This window comes from Selaginella moellendorffii, unplaced genomic scaffold (genome assembly GCF_000143415.4).
Source record: "Selaginella moellendorffii unplaced genomic scaffold, v1.0 SELMOscaffold_55, whole genome shotgun sequence".
Taxonomy (NCBI): domain Eukaryota; kingdom Viridiplantae; phylum Streptophyta; class Lycopodiopsida; order Selaginellales; family Selaginellaceae; genus Selaginella; species Selaginella moellendorffii.
This window is the reverse complement of record NW_003314316.1, coordinates 585,720-602,188: the sequence shown is the minus strand read 5'-3', so window position 1 is coordinate 602,188 and position 16,469 is coordinate 585,720. Positions and strand designations below refer to the sequence as shown.

At 45.8% G+C, this 16,469-nt stretch overlaps 1 protein-coding gene and 2 pseudogenes across 1 annotated transcript; 1 reads left to right on the top strand and 2 right to left on the bottom strand.

The window, feature by feature from the left end:
- Nucleotides 1-9,718: 9,718 nt before the first annotated feature.
- Nucleotides 9,719-12,577, bottom strand: LOC112350877 (annotated as a pseudogene).
- A 32-nt stretch (nt 12,578-12,609) lies between these two features.
- LOC112350876 (phenylalanine ammonia-lyase-like) lies at nt 12,610-13,032 on the top strand. The gene has a single exon (XM_024687858.1). The coding sequence runs from the start codon at nt 12,610-12,612 to the stop codon at nt 13,030-13,032; it is 423 nt and encodes a 140-aa protein (XP_024543626.1).
- A 153-nt stretch (nt 13,033-13,185) lies between these two features.
- Nucleotides 13,186-16,421, bottom strand: LOC112350875 (annotated as a pseudogene).
- Nucleotides 16,422-16,469: the final 48 nt, after the last annotated feature.

Genomic DNA, 16,469 nt, shown 5'->3' with positions numbered 1-16,469 from the left:
GTGGCACTACCTACTTGGGTACCTGGTGTGGCTCAACAAAACCTCGCTCTAAGCCCATGGCTAGAGCACCCAAAGGTGGAAGGTGGGGAGAGTACCTATGAGGCTCGCGTAGGGCCATGGTGTTCCAAAATGTTGTCCCAAAGGCCCAAACTGTGGAAAGGAAGAGGAGTAGTCCTCTGGAGTAGAGACAAAGGATACAATCGTGTGGTGAGGAAGTCCCAGAGGACTGTGGGACTTAGTAGTTGGGCTTATGGGCCTCGATCCAGTGGCAGTGTTGGCAAACACGGCCATGGGCAGAAAGGGACTTAGTGGGGACCAGAAAAGGGATATTGGGGAAGGCTATTCCCCATGTCTATGGGCATCCTAAGGATGTTAAGGAGTGGATTTGGGATGATCACTCATGGACAGATGGCCCGATCTTTGAGAGACAGGACTGTGATGTAGGTGGTGTTAGACCACCAATGTGACTAAGGTGAATGGGCATGGCCTTAGTGTAATAGGCTGATATGTTGGTGGTACCTTGGGGTGTCAATCATGGGATTGGACACGTGAAGCACTTGGTCCAAGTGCAATGGTTGAGTGGCATGGATGTCATTCTTGGGGCTAGTAAGTCCCTAAGTCCAAAATAGGACTTATGGAGGTTGTGAGTGAGACTCCTCCAAGTGGTCGGAGGTGTGGTTAAGTGACTAAAGTAGAATGGAAAATTTAGTCACATATAACTTGGTATCGGAGTTGTTCCTTAATCTGACTTTTATTGGTGCTCAAGTATATCACCACTGGTGTTGGCATCAAAAGGTCCTAGGAGTGGGCCTATCCTTGCAGAGTAGCAGGTTGGGAAGACATGACTCTCCACTATAGTTCATGTGTGAATTTGTAGGAGAGGTGGTGGATAGAAAAGGGCCAATAATGGAACACCTTTGGGATCTTGGGAATAGTATAATGTTTCCCCCCCCCCTCCATCCCAAAGGGAAGGCCCAAGCCCCTAGGAAGGGCAAGGACTAATGAGCCACAAGATACTTAAGTGGGGCACCACTCCACATGAGCCGAGAGCACCGCAGTCGGTTTCCCTTCCAGGAGTGAGAGCTAATCTTGAGCATTTCCTTGGGTGGCCCCTCCGGCACCACCCAAGTCCATGCTCACTCCCACCTGAGGGCCCTCGGCCCCAGTCTCAACCTCAAGTCAGTTTGAAAGCACCACTAGAGAGTTCCTTCAAGACTAGTTATTAACCTCACTATCCCTACTATACTCCTACAGCCCCCTACCCCCCCCAAGAGACACATGCTTTGGGCTTTCACCCCATGACCTATTAGTATTCAGACTAAGTCTCGGACTTAATCTCGGACTTGACTTTGGACTCGGTCTCGAACTCAATCTCGGACCCGGTCTTGAACCCGGTCTCGAACCCAGTCTTGCACACAGTCTCGGACTCGGTCTCAAACTCGGTCTCGGACTCGGTCTTAGAGTCGGTCTCCGACTCGATCTCAGACTCAGTCCCATCGATGAACTCTTTATCATTTTGGTTGTGCTTTTGGGGATCTTTTAGCCTTTGACACCTCGAGGAGTTGGTTCCTTACACGGTGCTCCTGGCTCATGTGGAGTGGTGCCCCATTTGAGTACCTTACAGCTCATTGATCCTTGCCCTTCCTAAGGGCTTGGGCCTTCCCTTCGAGATGGAAGTGGAGGAGTAGGGGTACCCATACTGGGCCGTGAGGCCATGGTGTTTCCCCTTAGTGTCTCAAAGCAAGTGTTGCACCCAAAGCTTCAAATTTAGAGGGTCCCATGATCAAGTTTTGTTATACCAAGGGATGTTAAGAATCTAGAGGCTTGGTGTGCTAGGATGTTTGTGCATGTGGGAAGTGTAGCTGAACCTTAAGTCCAATCTAACCTAGAGAGGGGGATTGAGAAAGAATTTGGGAAACCGTGGATGGATGGCTAACACTCCATTGCTTGTGTAGTAAGCTATTGAAACCAAGTAGGACCGAGTAGGAGCTAGTACAATAGGTGAGAACTTTGGTGAGGGAACTTAACTAAGGCTAAGGTTATGGTGGTCAAATAAACAAGGTAAACTAGCAAATTGGAAAGGAAAAATTTAAGGCTTACATGTGGGTGGGCATTTATGGATTTCAAAGAGTTATTGACAACTCCTTCAGTTTTGGCATATTTTGACTATATTCAACCTTTCATTTTGTGTGTGGATGCTTCTAATATTAGTCTTGGAAGTGTGTTGATGCAAGAGAGCCCAGTGTGCCTAGTCAGTGCCATCCTATCACATATATTAACTAGTAGAGATGAACTACTCCATGACAGAGAAGAAGTGTTTAGTAGTATTTTGGGGTTTCGAAAAACTTTATGCATATTTACATGGTTTTCGGACATTACTAAAAGGTAATTATGGTGCAATTACTTCATTATTAAAGTAGAAGAACTTAGTTAGTTGTACTGCTTGGTAAGATTTCAAGTTTTGAATATATGATTTTAATGTTGTTCATTGTTTGGGGAGTTTGATAGCTTATGCTGATGCTCTTTCTCAAACTCCTCTTCCTTCTTCACTCTCTTCTCATGTTTCTAATAAGCCTTTTATTTTAACATCTGTGGAGTTTTTAAATGAGGATTCTGTGCCATTGGTAGCTTTTGTACTTGACGTTTAGTGTCCACAAGGTGCAGAGCATAATTTACCTTCTCTTGACAAGGTTCGTGAGTCTTAAAAGATTGAACCATGAATTCAAAGGCTTTGTGATAGGTTTAAAAATTCTACATTACTTGCTAATGACTTGCTATTTTGGCATTTACACTCTCATTATCGCTTTGAAGATGGTTTTCTTTATTTTGTGGGAACAAATTTTGATGATCATTTACAGCTAGTGATGCCTTCGATTTTTATTCCATACTTTCTCCACGGCCTACCATGATTCTTTTATTTTAGGTGGGTATATGGGATATCGTCGTGTGATCGAGAAGCTGCATAGATCTTTTTATTGGCCGAGGATGTGACATAATGTTATCCAATATATACGTAGCTATGTTTGATGCTAAACTTGTAATACTCCCTCTTGTGTTGCGGAAAGACAGTTGAAGTTAATTGCAATTTCCTATCCATTTGAGTTGGTGACATTTGATTTAATAGGGCCTTTTTTACGATCGACTACTGCCAATAAGTATGTCATTGTTGCTTCTAACTACTTGACTTGTTTTGTGGAAGTCAGTGCTCTTGTAGTGCATTTGCAATTGCTATTGAATACTTCCTTCTCAATAGAGTGGTGTTCTAACATTCTTGTCCAAAGCGAATTCTTTTAGATAATGATTCTGCATTTATGGTTGAGGCATTTTATGTTTTGATGTCTTGATTGAGGATACACCACACTTTCACGAGTGTTTACCATCCACAGTCAAACGATTTAGTGGAAAGGCTCATTTGAACCTTCAAAGGGATGATCGTGAAGTACGTGGACTTTTACTATTCAAATTGGGATGGTTATTTACTATTTCTTTAGTATATGTATATCACAAAGGTGTAGAATTCTATTAGAGTTTCACCATATAAACTCCTATATGGTCATAATCCAATACTATCAATAGAGTTGGGTTTACCTTTGCAATTGCCACAAACTACCAATGCTAAATGTGGGATCAATATTTAACAAGCATTCTTCCACTTGTCCAAATAGAGTTTACTAAATATTTAAGCCACATATAAGTGAGATAACAATGGCGTTGTAACTTCCATCATTATCCACCTGCGAAATACATAATGGATGACTTAGTGTTAGTCCATTTTCCTAATTTTACAGTATGTGATTTATTTAAGGGGTTCTTTGCTTAGTGGAAAGGATTGTATTGGATGTTGCAGCAAGTGGGACTATAAGTTTATAGGTTTAGCATGACGTCTAATAAGTCGATCCTCCAAAAATTGTGTATGTGTAGCAATTAAAACACTTCGTACAAAGGGATCAAAAACAATTAATACCATCTATAAATCCACCAATACTCCTCTTGATATTCCTCCAAATCCTAATCCATCCATAAGAAAACCCTGACAGTCTTCTATTATTTCGAGAAGAAAGGATGATATAAGGTTCAAGTGTATGGTTACGATGCCATATAATGATATTAGTGTAGTGAAATTTTGGTAGCTATTTAATTGATTTTAATATAATCCATTTACTTCTATATATAAACTAAGGTTTTTAAGTTAATTTATATGCATATTTCTATATTCCATTTTCATATTCCATATTGTGAGGGCCAAGTGTACGGCTACGATGCCGTATACTAATATTAGCATAATGGGATTTTGGTAGCCATCGGATTGGTTTCAATCCGGACCACTTGCTCCTGTATATAAGCTAGGGTTTTTGGGCTAATTGATATGCACATTTTCTATATTCCATATTCCAAGCACTCAGATTGGTGGAGGTGAAGGGCAACTTTAATTGTCCCTGAACAGTGCTTGAATTTGGGATTTTGGTTTAGATCTAGCTTTTGCATCGTCTAGATCTAACTTTTTCCATTTCCTTTTTTTTTCTTCCCTTTCAGGATTTTGGTTTAGATCTAGCTTTTTGCATTGTCTAGATCTCCTATTTCCTTCTTGTTTTTTGTCATTTCTCTTTTTTTGCTCTTTCTTCGTCCATCTTCATGGTAGATCAACAATCTCCTCCCTTGACTCTAGAGCAGCAATTGGTCCAATTGCTTGATGCTATGCATTTGCAATTGAATAGCCAAACTCAATTGATGGCGGCATTCATGGCATGTGGTCCAACTCCTCCTGCTCTTGGTGCCAATCCTCGCGTTCGGCTAGAGTTCTTTTGTGGGAATCCTGGGGATGATGTGTACCATTGGTTCAATCACTTCACGGTGATTGCCACATATCATTCTTGGGATGATGCTCGACGTTTGCATGAGTTTCCCACGTGTCTCCAAGGGACGGCGTTGCAGTGGTACAATGGATTGAGTGCAGCCACTCGTGGGGATTGGAGTCTTCTTCCGGACGTCTTCAAACGCGCTTTCAGACATGCCGACAATTGTGACGATGCCTTCCAACAATTGCATTGTCTTCGCCAAGGGCCATCTGAGTCAGTGATGCAATTTGGCGTTCGTTTCCAAAGTCTTTTGCTTCGTGCGGAGCCCAATATGTCGGAGCGGATCAAGCTAGGAATGTTGTGGCCAGCACTTCATCAAGATCTTGTCGGCCTTGTGCATGCACTTGCTCTTGCCACCCTTGATGATGCTCTTCGCTTGGCACAATGTTATGAAACATTGCCTCTTCCACTTCTTGCTGTATGTCCTTCCGCTCCACTTCCTATGAGTGATGGTCCTGTTCCAATGGAGATTGATGCTGCTGCTACTCGAGTCCAAGGACAAGGGCGAGGACGTGGTCATGGCCGTGATGTTCATTCCTGGGCGTGTGATGAAGTTGGTCATACTTATTGGCGTTGTCGGCGCTTTCCGGATTGGCAACCTCCATTTCCTGGGTGGAGACCTTGGCGTTAGCAACGTCCCATTGGTGCTACTGCGGTGGAAGGTTTGGACACCGAGGTGCATCTGGGAAACGAGGAGTCGCGCGAGTAATGGAGGGACCTTGCGCAAATAAGTTAGTGACCCCTCCATCTTTCTTTCAGGAGTATCATCAAGTGGTTCACTCGGCACCAGTTCATCTAGTGTTTACTTTCCAAGCTTGTTTTTATAACAAGAGGTCTCTTATTATTCTCTCCGTGTTGGTTGATACAGGTTCAAGTTTATCTTCTATTGCTCGACCTGTTGCCATATGTTGTCGTCTACACTTGCGTCGTGCAGTGGATCCAGTTTTCATTCTTTATTGCAACGGCCGTACACATGCATGTGCACGAGATGAGGCATATCTGGTTGTGCGTGTGGGCGATCTCGAGCTTGAGTTGCAGTCGTTGCGGGTGGTGCCGAATCAAGCTTTTGACCTCATTCTTGGTATGGATTGGTTGCAACACAATCATGCCAAGTGTGACTTTAAGGCTTCTCCCCCTTGTCTCATACTTCCTTATGTTTCATCCATTCCTCTCACTTCTATACTTCTTCGTCCCTCTACTTCTACCTCTGCTTCCATTACTTTTGTTCCCCCACTATTTCCTCCTATATTTCCATCTTGTTCTGCTCTTCCCTTTTTCGATCCCTCCGATGATCTTTGTGTTGCAGCTGTTGACCGGTTCATGAAGGAGTATTCTGATCTCTTTGAATTTGACCTATCGTCTGGGGCCAAAATTGCCACACGTCATCCGATTCCAACCGGGGATGCTCAAGTGACGATGCCGAATGTGTACCCTCTTCCTCACACTGCTGATCTCTTGGATCGTCTAAGGCGAAGTCATTGGTTCACCAAGCTAGATCTTGCTTCTGGGTACTGGCAAGTACCGATGGCCATAGAAGATATTCTTAAGACTGCTTTTCGTACACCATTTGGTTTGTACGAGTTCTTGGTGATGTGTTTGGTTTGAACAACGCTCCAACAACTTTCCAGCGGATGATGGACGAGGTTCTTTGTGATATGCCAAAGGTGACTGCCGACTTCATTGATGATGTCTTGATTCACTCGGAGGGGACGTGGGAGGAGCATGTTCGTGATGTTTGTAAAGTGTTGGATCGGCTACGCGATGTTGGTTTAAAGCTGAAGCGGTCGAAGTGCGTGTTTGGGTCCAAGGATACAACTTATCTTGGGTACCGTATTTCTCGTGAGGGTTTGCAAGTTGATCCTGATAAACTTGTGGCTGTTCTGAAGTTCCCTACTCCGAAATGTGTGAATGATGTGCAACACTTCTTGGGCAAGGTGTAGTATCTCGATCGTTTTGTGGATCATCTTTCTGATAGCACTGCACCATTGCGAGCGTTGCTGAAGTCATCAACATCATCTTTCATCTGGTCTCTGGATTGTGAGCGGGCGTTCGGGGATCTCAAAGAGCTATTGACGACTCCTCCGGTTTTGGCATATCCTAACTACACTCGACCTTTTATTTTGCGCGTAAATGCTTCTGACATTGGTCTTGGAGGTGTGTTAATGCAAGAGAGCTCGAGTGTGCCTAGTCAATGCCATCCTATTGCTTATATAAGCCATACATTACAACCAACAGAGATGAACTACTCCACGACGGAGAAGGAGTGTTTAGCAACAGTTTGGGGTTTCGAAAAACTTCATGCATATCTACATGGTTCTCGGACGTTACTTGAAGGTGACCATGCTGCTGTTACTTCATTATTGAAGCGAAAGAACCTGGTTGGTCGTACTGCTCGGTGGGCTTTGAAGCTTCAGATATATGATTTTGATGTTGTTCATCGCCCAGGGAGTTCTATGGCTGATGCTAATGCCCTTTCTCGAGCTCCTCTTCCTTCTTCACTAACTTCTCATGTTTCTGACAAGTTTATTGTTCCAACATCTGTGGATTTTCTATATGAGGATTCTGTGTCGTCGGCGGTTGCTATCCTTGACGTTCAGTGTCCACAAGGTGCCGAGCAGGATCTACTTTCTCTTGATGATGTTCGCGAGGCTCAAAAGATTGAGCCGTGGATTCAAAGGCTTCGAGATGGGTTTGAGAATCCTACATCACTTGCTGATGACTTGCCTTTCCAGCATTTACATTCTCAATATCGCCTTGAAAATGGCCTTCCTTATTTTGTGGGGACGGATCCTGAGGATCATTTACGACTGGTGGTGCCTTCTGTCTTTATTCCGCGGTTTCTCCGTGCCTACCATGATTCTCCTGTTCTAGGTGGGCATATGGGACACCGTCGTGTAACCGAGAAGCTGCGCAGGTTTTTTTACTGGCCGGAGATGCGACGTGATGTTATCTGGTATGTGCGTAGCTGCGTTTGGTGCCAAGCTCGTAATACTCCCCCTCGTGCTGTGGAAGGACGGTTGGAGTCAATTGCGGTTTCCCGTCCATTTGAGTTGGTGGCGTTTGATCTTATGGGACCTTTTCCACGGTCAACTGCTGGCAATGAGTATGTTATTATTGCTTCTGACTACTTGACTCGTTGGGTGGAAGTTGGTGCTCTTGCTAGTGCCTTTGCAATTGCTGTTGGCTACTTCCTCCTCAATCGAGTGGTGTTCCAACATTCTTGTCCAAAGCGGATTCTTTCAGATAATGGTCCCGCATTTATGGCCGAGGTATTTCATGTTTTGACGTCTCGGTTGGGGATACGCCACACTTTCACGAGTGCTTATCATCCACAATCAGACAGTCTGGTGGAGCGGCTCATTCGGACATTCAAAGGGATGATTGCGAAGTATGTGAACTTTCAGCATTCGGATTGGGGATGGTTATTTGCCGTCTCTTCGGTATGCATATGTCACAGGGGTGCAAAGTTCTGTTGGTGCTTCACCATATAAACTCCTATATGGTCATGATTTAATATTACCAACGGAGCTGGGTTTACCTTCGCGATTGCCGCGAGCTGCCAATACTAGGTCATGGGATCAGTATTTGATGAGCATTCTTCCACTTGTCCGAGCAGAGTCTGCCGAACACTTAAGCCGTGTATAAGTAGGACAACAACGGCGCTACAACTCTCATCATCGTCCACCTGCGGAGTACAAAGTGGATGATTTGGTGTTAGTTTGTTTTCCCTATCTTACGGTACGTGGTTTATCTAAGGGACTTCTTGCGCAGTGGAAATAACCGTATCGGGTGTTGTGGCAAGTTGGACCACAAGTTTATGAAGTTTAGCATGACGTTCAGCAGGCCGATCCTCCAGAGATTGTGTATGTGCAGCAGCTGAAACGCTTTATACAAAGGGATCAAGAAGAGTTAATACCACCTACAGATCCACCGATGCCTCCTTCTAATGTTCCTCCAGATCTCGGCCCATCTACAAGAGAACCCTGATGGTCTTCCATTATTCCGAGAGGAGGGGATGATATGAGGGCCAAGTGTACGGCTACAATGCCATATACTAATATTAATGTAGTGGGATTTTGGTAGCCGTCGGATTGGTTTCAATCTGGACCACTCACTCTTGTATATAAACTAGGGTTTTTAGGTTAATTCATATACACATTTTCTGTATTCCCTTTCTATATTCCAAACAATTTCCAATTTCTCTATATTTAGGGTTAGGGAAAACAAAAAGGTTACAAACACATACGTCTTGTTAATCGCTAGCCGTCAGATGCGGCATCAGACGGCCAGGCAGGCTCTTCGCTATTGGCCGTTGGATGGCCACTAGAATCCGACGGTGTTTGAGGAAACGAAATCCCAAGCCGGGCTTGACGGGGAAAGAAGAGGAAGGAAGGAGGCAAACATTTGAGAACAAGATTGATAGAAATTAATATCACATAAGACACACCCACACAGCACACACATTACATTGCATCCAACGATTAATCCATCTCTTTTAATCGCTGGAATTCGAATTGCTTCGATCGCCCTGAGAGCCGTCTTGTTTTTGCCTCGCCAAGAATCCACTCTGCTCCGCTTGCACGTCCTACCACCGAATCGTCCAGGTAAGAAAATTACTCCTCCCTCCATTTGAATGCCCAGAAAGGTGTCCTCCCCTGTTCTTAGTGTTCTTGGTGCCTTTTACGTGATCCTGGGATTTGCTTAGCAAAATCGTGCTCGTGGGTTTTCTCGCCGCTACTTAGCGCACATAGAACAGCCTTCATTGATCGCAATTTCATTCCCACCCACGATTTGAGTTCCGGAATTCCAAAATTCCCTTTTTGATCGTGAGATGATGAGTGCTGATAAACGACAAAGTGAAAGAGCTCTCATCTTGATTCCAATTGGAACAAGCCATGATCAATCTTGAGTTGATTTTGAGACATCTCTTACGTCGTTCATTGCAAAGAGCTTGGTGTACTGTTTGCCCAATGCGTTCTTAGGCGTCATGAGAACCTGCCCAGGAAAAAGTATGCTGTAAAGTATAAGTCATTTAACTAACCTGGACAAATTGATCCTCGTTCAAAGCGGAAAGGTTCACAATCACTGGAAAGCGTCCAATAAACTCTGGTCTCAATCCATATAAAATAAGGTCACTGCACTCGACCTGCTTAAGAGGAAAACAGAGATCTCTAAATTTTAAAGCCGTAAAGTGGACCAAACCTTTTCAAGAAAAGATGAAGCAACCGTCTCACTGGTTGTACCACCGTTGTTTCTTATATTGGCTCTCACTGGTGCCCCAAAACCGATAGACGAATCTTGTCTCCTAGGATATTGCTTTAGATAAAAATGATAACGAAAATCTTTGCAACCGCTAACCTCTCTGCAATCGTTTTCTCCAGATCCACGAAAGCTCCCCCGCATATAAAAAGGATTTCTTTCGTATCAATCTGAAAGTAGGCATGGTTAAATAAATCAAAGCTGAAAGATTGAAGCCTACATCAAACCTGGGTGTGATCGCTGCGATGATGCTTTCCAGCTCCTTTCTCAGGAACGTTAACAATCTGTACACACTCATTGAACGAGATGATTACCTGAGAAGTCTTTGCAATGAGAATAGAATTTCAGCTCCTTAGTGTTCCTTCCAAAATTTTGAGCAGTGCTTGTTGAACACCTTCACCTCTCACGTCCCTTCCAATGTTGAGGCCTTCTGATTGCACTGGAGAAAAGTCAGGCCGAAAGAAAGAAAGAAAAATGGATTTTGATCATACCTTTTTGGTAATTTTGTCAACTTCGTCAATGTAGACGATTCCTTGCTGAGCTGCATTTACGTTGAACTCGGCTGAAACAAAGAGCTTACGACCAGGTTTGCTGGAACAGTACCCCAAACATACCACAAGAAGTTTATGAAGGATAGGTTCCACGTCTTCTCCAACATATCCTGCCTACGAAGGAGCCAATACTTTATAAATGAAGCAAGCTCAAACAAAATTTCCTTACTTGCATCTTAGAAAATTTGTTGATTGAATCTTGCCTGTGTGAGCGTCGTAGCATCTGCAATTATGAAGGGAACATTCACAAACTTTGCCAAGCACTTAGCTAACAATGTCTTCCCTGCAAAAATCAAGATGAGCTTGCATGGAATCTTGTGTAAAGCATCGGTACCAACCAGAGCCAGTAGGACCGAGCAACAGCACGTTGCTCTTCTCAAGCTCAACTTCATCGTCTCCACACGCATCGGCATTCAATGCTACGCTCTCGTCAAATTCCTCTGATCTGAAAAACGATGCAAGCACTTGTTGGTATAGGAATAGAAAAAATGTTGCGTACTCTCCCATAACAACGGCTTTGGCAGCTTCATTTGAATCACTACAAACGGATTTACTTTGAGAGTTTAAGAAATTCTTAAACTCTCAAAGTAAATCCGTTTGTAGTGATTATAGACTGCCACAGACAACACCTGGAAGAGAAGAACAACCAAAAGGTAAGATAAAAGCAAGAACACGAGCACTATCACACCTTTTTGGCTCGTTCCTGGCCGATGATGAACTTGTCAAGCTCCTCGCAGATCTCACGAGGAGAAGGCAAATTCCTCCCGAGATTGGAACCACCCCAGCTCCGGCTCGTGCCACCCAGCTCGACCCAGAGTTGTGCTTGGACGATTTTTTGTGTGAGCGCGTGACGTGGGTGTCTGGTGGAATGGGAGGTGACGGTGGCTCCACAGGAATCATTCCCACCACCACTGGAAGCCGACGAAGAAGAAGACGATGGCGATGACGACGACACCTTCTCCAGCAATGCATTGTTGATCATCTTCCTTACCCAGCCGCGGAGCTGATCGTCCATAGAGGAGGAAGGACGAGGAGGAGAAGATTGTTCTTGCTCCTTCTCCTTGCTGCTCCTGGGATCTTGCGCACATCCGGCCGCGAATTCCAGTGGCCCGATGGAACACATCGCCCTGCAGTGAGGGCAAGCCTGCTCGAAGGAGTAGCCGCGCTTGCCGAAGATATCGTGGAGATACGTTGCCGACGATGAGGATCCGGACGAGGCAGGAACCGCGATCTTGGCATTGCACGACGGGCACCGCGTCTCCGTTTTGATCGACGATGAGGAATCGCCGCTGCTACTCCCACTCTCGAAATTCCTGCGCTTGATCAAGATCGCCGGCGTCGAATGGCCGCTTAGATTCTTGCCCCGGCTGGAAATTATGAGGCTTCCAGACAGCATCTGCCATGGCAGCGATCGGCAGTGCGTGCTCTTGCCCTCACAAAACCGGAGCAGCGATTTGAGCGAGGGGGTGAGGGTTTTGGTGTTGCATTGCCGCGAATCGCCTACCAGGAACCAAGGCCCAGGCGCCGCGCTATCGCCTCGGTGCTAGTCCCGCCGCCAATAATTGCACGTTAGGGCCTTTTAAAATTTTAAGCCCTAATTTTAAATTTTGGCGCAATGTTTGTGACAACGAGGCGAGCATGCAATGCCAATCTACAAGATCAGGAACGGTGGGCATTTCAGCAATCACGGCTTGGGCATTCGCCAAAACGACTGCCCGGCACAGGAGATCGATCACGCAGCTGTAGTGCTGCTTGGTTGCCTCCAATCCGAAGTCCCATCCCATCGATCTGAAGCAAGAGATGCCCAGTGCGCAGTTCCCTGGACTTGATCAAATATTTCCTTTGCTTCCTCAAGCTTCCTGCCAGCGTGTCTACCATGACTGACATGGATCCAACGTCATGCACAGGCATTTGCCCAAACAAGTTAATTACGTGTTAATTGCATGCTGCCAGCATGGCATTCCACGCTGTCAGGTCTCGTCCAGGCATTTGATGAAGGATGCCCTGTCATGCAGAAGCTCCGCCAGGTTCTCGTCGAGCACGCCTTGAAGAACGTCGGGGACGAGAAGGAGACGAGCTCCTCGGTGTTGCACAAGATCGGGCTGTTCGAGGAGGAGCTCAAGGCGGCGTTGAGTGTCGAGGTCCTGGCGGCCAGGGAGGCGTACGAGAGCGGTAACGCGGTGCTGCCAAACCGGATCTTCGACTGTGCCTCGGCGCCGCTGTATGAGTTTGTGAGGAAAGGTGCCGGGACTGCGCTGCTCATGGGGACCAAGAGTGGAACGCCCGGCGAGGACTTTACCAAAGTCTACGATGCCATCTGCCAGGGCAAGCTTGTTGCTTCCTTGTTGAATTGTCTCGATCGCTAGTCCGAAACACCCAGTTTTAAGCTGCGCTAACTCGCTAGCTCTCGATCAAACGAGCGGGCCAGCGAGCGAGCACACTTCTTTTGAACAAAATTTTGAGACATCTCTTTGTTTGCCCAATGCATTCTTAGGCGCAGGCTGTAAAGTATAAGTCATTTAATTAACCTGGACAAGTTGATCCTTGTTCAAAGCTGAAAGGCTTCACAATCACTGGAAAGCGTCCAATAAACTCTAGCATATGAAATAAGGTCACTGCTCTCGACCTGCTTAAGAGGAAAAAGAGACATCCCTAAATTTTAAAGCCGTAAAGTGGACCAAACCTTTTCAAGCAAAGATGAAGCAACCGTGGCACTGGTTGTACCACCGTTGTTTCTTATATTGGCTCGCACTGGTGCCCCAAAACCGATAGACGAATCTTGTCTCCTGGGATATTGCTTTAGATAAAAACGATAACTAAAGTCTTTGCAACCACTAACCTCTCTGCAATCGTTTTCTCCAGATCCCCGCAATATAAAAAGGATTTCTTTCGTATCAATCTGAAATATCAATCTGAAAGTAGGCATGGTTAAATAAATCAAAGCTGAAAGATAGAACCCCACAGCAAACCTGGGTGTGATCGCTACGAGGATGCTTCCTAGCTCCTTTCTCAGGGACGTTAACAATCTGTACACACTCACTGAACGAATTGATTACCCAAGAAGTCTTTGCAATGAGAATAGTATTTCAGCTCCTTACAGTTCCTTCCAAAATTTTGAGCAGTGCTTGTTGAACACCTTCACCGCTCATCTTCCAATGTTGAGGCTTTCTGACTGCACTGGAGAAAAGTCAGGCCGATAGAAAGAAAGAAAAATGGATTTTGATCGTACCTTTTTGGTAATTTTGTCGACTTCGTCAATGTAGGCTGAGCTGCATTTACGTTGAACTCGGCCGCCTACTGAAAGACAAAGAGCTTACAACCAGGTTTGGTGGAATAGTACCCCAAACATACCACAAGAAGTTTATGAAGGATAGGTTCCACGTCTTCTCCAACATATCCAGCCTAAGAAGGAGCCAATACTTTATAAATGAAGCAAGCTCAAACAAAATTTCCTTACTTGCATCTTAGAAAATTTGTTAATTGAATCTTGCCTGTGTGAGCGTCGTAGCATCTGCAATTATGAAGGGAACATTCACAAACTTGCCAAGCACTTAGCTAACAATGTCTTCCCTGCAAAAAATCAAGATGAGCTTGCATGGAATCTTGCGTAAACCATCGGTACCAGAGCCAGTAGGACCGAGGAACAGCACGTTGCTCTTCATCGTCTCCGGACGCATTGGCATTCAACTCTACGCAATTCCTCTGATCTGAAAAACAATGCAAGCACTTGTTGGTATAGGAATAGAAAAAATATTGTGTACTCTCCCATAGAAGCGGCTTTGGCAGCTTCATTTCTTAAACTCTCAAAGTAAATCCGTTTGTAGTGATTATAGACTGCCACAGACAACACCTGGATGAGAAGAACAACTAAACGTAAGATAAAAGCAAGAACACACACCTTTTTGGCTCGTTCCTGGCCGATGACGAACTTGTCAAGCTCCTCGCAGATCTCACGAAGAGAAGGCAAATTCCTCCCGAGATTGGAACCACCCCATCTCTGGCTCGTGTCACCCAGCGAGTAGCTCGATCCAGAGTTGTGCTTGGACGATTTCTTGAGTGAGCGCGTGACGTGGGTGTCTGGTGGAATGGGAGGTGACGGTGGCTCCACAGGAATCATGCCCCCGGAGCTTTCCCCGGAGTCCCTTCCACCGTCATTCCCACCACCACCGGAAGCCGACGAAGAAGACGATGGCGATGACGACAACACCTTTTCCAGCAATGCATTGTTGACGGCCATGGAGGAAGGAGTTCTTGCTCCTTCTCCTTGCTGCTCCTGGGATCTTGCGCACATCCGGCCGCGAATTCCAGTGATCCCTTTCTAGGGTTCCTTCCACCAATAAATGAGCGCCACGTCAGCCCAAAGTTTAAATCTTGGCGGGAGTTTAGATCAATGTTTGTGACAACGAGACGTAAGCAGCAGCGTTGTTTGGTTCCATCTCCAGAACAGACATGGCACACACTCTTCCTTGTTCAACGCTTTTGTCACTGGAACAAAACGCGAGCACCAATCGACAAGATCAGGAACACTGGGCATTTCAGCAATCACGGCTTGGGCATTCGCCAAAACGACTGCCCGGCACAGGAGATCGATCACGCAGCTGTAGTGCCCAGCTTGGTTGCCTCCAATCCGAAGTCGCGTGTCATGGATCTGAAGCAAGAGATGCCCAGTGCGCAGTTCCCCGCCCGGCTGCAGGCAACCAAGAAGCAAACAACGCTGATTGCGCTCGGGATCCACTGCTGCTGAAGCTTGTAGAAGAATCCGATCGCTTGGGCTGGCTTACCTTGCCCCGCATATGCCGCCAGCACTGAATTCCAGCTCACGAGATCGCGCTCCGGCATCGATCGGAAAATGTTTTCAGATTTTTGCAGATGCCCATCACGGGCAAATGCAGAAAGAACGGTGTTCCAAGTTGTTATGTTCTCTGGTTAGCCCTGTAGAAAACACCAACTTCACTAGAAAGTTTACGATTAAGTGCTAAAGATGATATAAACGCGTTTTGGGCTATGGGCATTGTATAACTCTGCTTCTTCAAAATACCCGAACGAGGTATATGCAAAACTCATCGACGTCCAAGCGGAGATGCACCAGCCGCGGACTTGATCAAATATTTATTTTGCTTCCTCAAGCTTCCCATACCGTGCCAGCGTGTCTACCATGACTGACATGGATCCTTCGTCATATACAGGCATTTGCCCAAACAAGTTAATTACGTGTAAGATTTGCCCATCTTGGAAATGCTGCCAGCATGGCATTCCACGCTGCCAGGTCTCGTCCAGGCATTTGATGAAAGATGCCCTGTGCTTGAGTGACGTGTCCAGCGCGACCGTATGACGTCGGCATCACTGGCCATGACACAATGTTGTGCTCCGGCATGCGATCAAAGAGATCTCTCGTTTCGCCCAGAAGAAGAGGATCCTGGCCAAATGCCGCTACCATCGTTGATTCCTGAGCGTAAGCTCGCGAGATAGCCTTCCTTCTGGAGAAATGCCCATTTATGGCGACGAGATTCCACTCTAGCATCGAGTCAAACAGACTCTTTGCTTGCTGGATCTTGCCCTTGGAACCAAACCCACTAATCGCGACCGTCCACGACACGAGATTCCTCTCGGGCATAGCACCAAATAAAGCGTTCATGCCCTCCAGATCCCCAGTTCTGGCATAGCCCGTTAGCATCACCGTCCAAGAGAAAAGATTCCTTCTCTTCATGGAGTCAAACACCATCTTTGTGTCGTCGAAAGAGGAACAAGATGCCATGTTTGCCAGCAAGGAATTCCAGGATGCTAGGCTCTGATCTGGCATGGA

Coding starts and splice junctions, on each gene's coding strand:
- LOC112350876 (XM_024687858.1), top strand. CDS start 12,610: ATGCTGCCAGCATGGCATTCCACGCTGTCAGGTCTCGTCCAGGCATTT.